This window comes from Trypanosoma grayi, assembly GCF_000691245.1.
Source record: "Trypanosoma grayi strain ANR4 Tgr_996_V1, whole genome shotgun sequence".
Classification (NCBI taxonomy): Eukaryota; Euglenozoa; class Kinetoplastea; order Trypanosomatida; family Trypanosomatidae; genus Trypanosoma; species Trypanosoma grayi.
The window spans coordinates 4,283-6,071 of NW_008826615.1; the positions used below are offsets into that span (position 1 = coordinate 4,283).

General features: G+C 50.7%; 1 protein-coding gene across 1 annotated transcript; it reads right to left on the reverse strand.

Moving 5' to 3' along the window:
• Positions 1 to 290: 290 nt before the first annotated feature.
• Positions 291 to 1,262, reverse strand: DQ04_09961020 (hypothetical protein; the record flags this gene model as incomplete). The annotated part of the gene is made up of 1 exon (XM_009316110.1): positions 291 to 1,262. The coding sequence occupies one exon, from the start codon at positions 1,260 to 1,262 to the stop codon at positions 291 to 293; it is 972 nt and encodes a 323-aa protein (XP_009314385.1).
• Between the last annotated feature and the right edge of the window lie 527 nt (positions 1,263 to 1,789).

The following is a 1,789-nucleotide window of genomic DNA, read 5'->3' on the forward strand; positions in this document are numbered from 1 at the left end:
GGGGGGGGGGCGTCACCATGTGTGCTCGCCGCCGACACCCAGCCCCCTGCGGTGAGCGCACCCACGGCCGGCACACGGCGGGAAGAAGAAAAGTGATCGACAAAACAAGCAACCAAAAACAATAACCGAACAGTAAAAAAAAAAGGAAGCGATCAATGGAGCATTTACAACATCCCACTTCAGCAGGCTGGCGTGCCATGTTAACAACATAGCAATGAGTACAGACAGGGAGATGGCGGAATTGCTTCGTCTTTTCCTCTGCATAGCAAACAAAAAGGCAAAAACGGACATCAAACGGGATGTTTGGCTTCATTTCCACCGTGCCCCTCACTCTTCTCGCCAAACAAGGATGAATCAAAGGTGTCATCATCGCATACTTTTTCCATGTCCACAGAAGAATTTCTCAACGTGATCCACTCCTCCTCGTTCCTCTCCTGAAGAAGAGCCCCGTCAGATATAGAGCCCTCCTTATTGAAAATAGCCAACCAACGCCCCTTTTCCCCCTCGTCCCACTCCTGCACGCGTTTTTTGATTCTCCTAATCTCTGCCGCCGAGCACGGGTCAGGGTCCCTCACGTACAGTTNCTCGTCCCACTCCTGCACGCGTTTTTTGATTCTCCTAATCTCTGCCGCCGAGCACGGGTCAGGGTCCCTCACGTACAGTTCCTCCACCGTCTTTGCAGGGCCACAACCCAACTTTGCCGAGAATTTGCCCTGAGACTGGAAAATACCGCTGGACGCGTAATGACGTGCCGCCAGCGGGTGTGGCACAGGGACGATGGTGTTGATGCTTCCCGCGGACACGTATATAGATAGTACCGATGTCCACATAATATAGTCCTCCGTATTCGGTGTACGGACAAGAAGAAAGTAACGCCGCTTACTTTCCTCAAACGAGAGAGCAAAGTAATGGTACTCATCTGTGTGCCCACTTGAGGCTGACATGCTTGACAGCGTCCCCTGGTCCTTGGCAGAAACCTCTGGGTGAATTAGAGGCGTTACGTTACGGAGGAGGTAGACAGGACACATCCGGACCTCACTATTCTTCCTGCGCACCAACTTAAACGGCACAAAACAGTGCGCTGCCGATGGCCTCAGTGGGCGCACAGGGGCGCGATGCATGTAGCCGATGCCTTCGTGCGTCACGATGGCGTACCGCCTCCGCCAGTTTCGTGGAGAGAAAAGGCTTCGACCCACCGAAAACTTCTCTATCCAGCCTTCGCATACCGGCATACCATTTGACATGTGCACGTGGATCGCCATGACTTTTCAACTATAACGGTGTGTACCTGCGGAAAACGATGTATTTTTCCCTACCTATCGGCAGCTTTAAAACTGGTGTAGATATACCCGCAATGATAAGGATGCTGGACCAATGTGTTCTACCCACTAAATCTACTTGACTAAAACAAAAAAACAACTCACACCAAGGCCTATCCTCGGGACAGCAAGACTCCTTCCACACACACACACACACACACATACAAACACCAAGGAGAACAAAAGAGAAACGAAGAAAAAAATCAAAAAAAAAATATAGAAGGATATTGCGGTTTTATTTTGCCGCCGAATGGCGCTACGGCGTGCCCGTGGGCAAATGGAGGGGAGAGTTCTCAACCGTGCAGCACCACTAACGAGCGGGTATAACGCAAACCGTTCTCACCAGAAGAATAAAGAAAACAACGAGACGCTGAAAAACAAGCATCGACAAGCGCACCACAAGGGCAGCCATGCAATGGTGTTCTCTCCCACCCTCACTCTTTTCCCTCCTTCCCAAAAGTATATATATA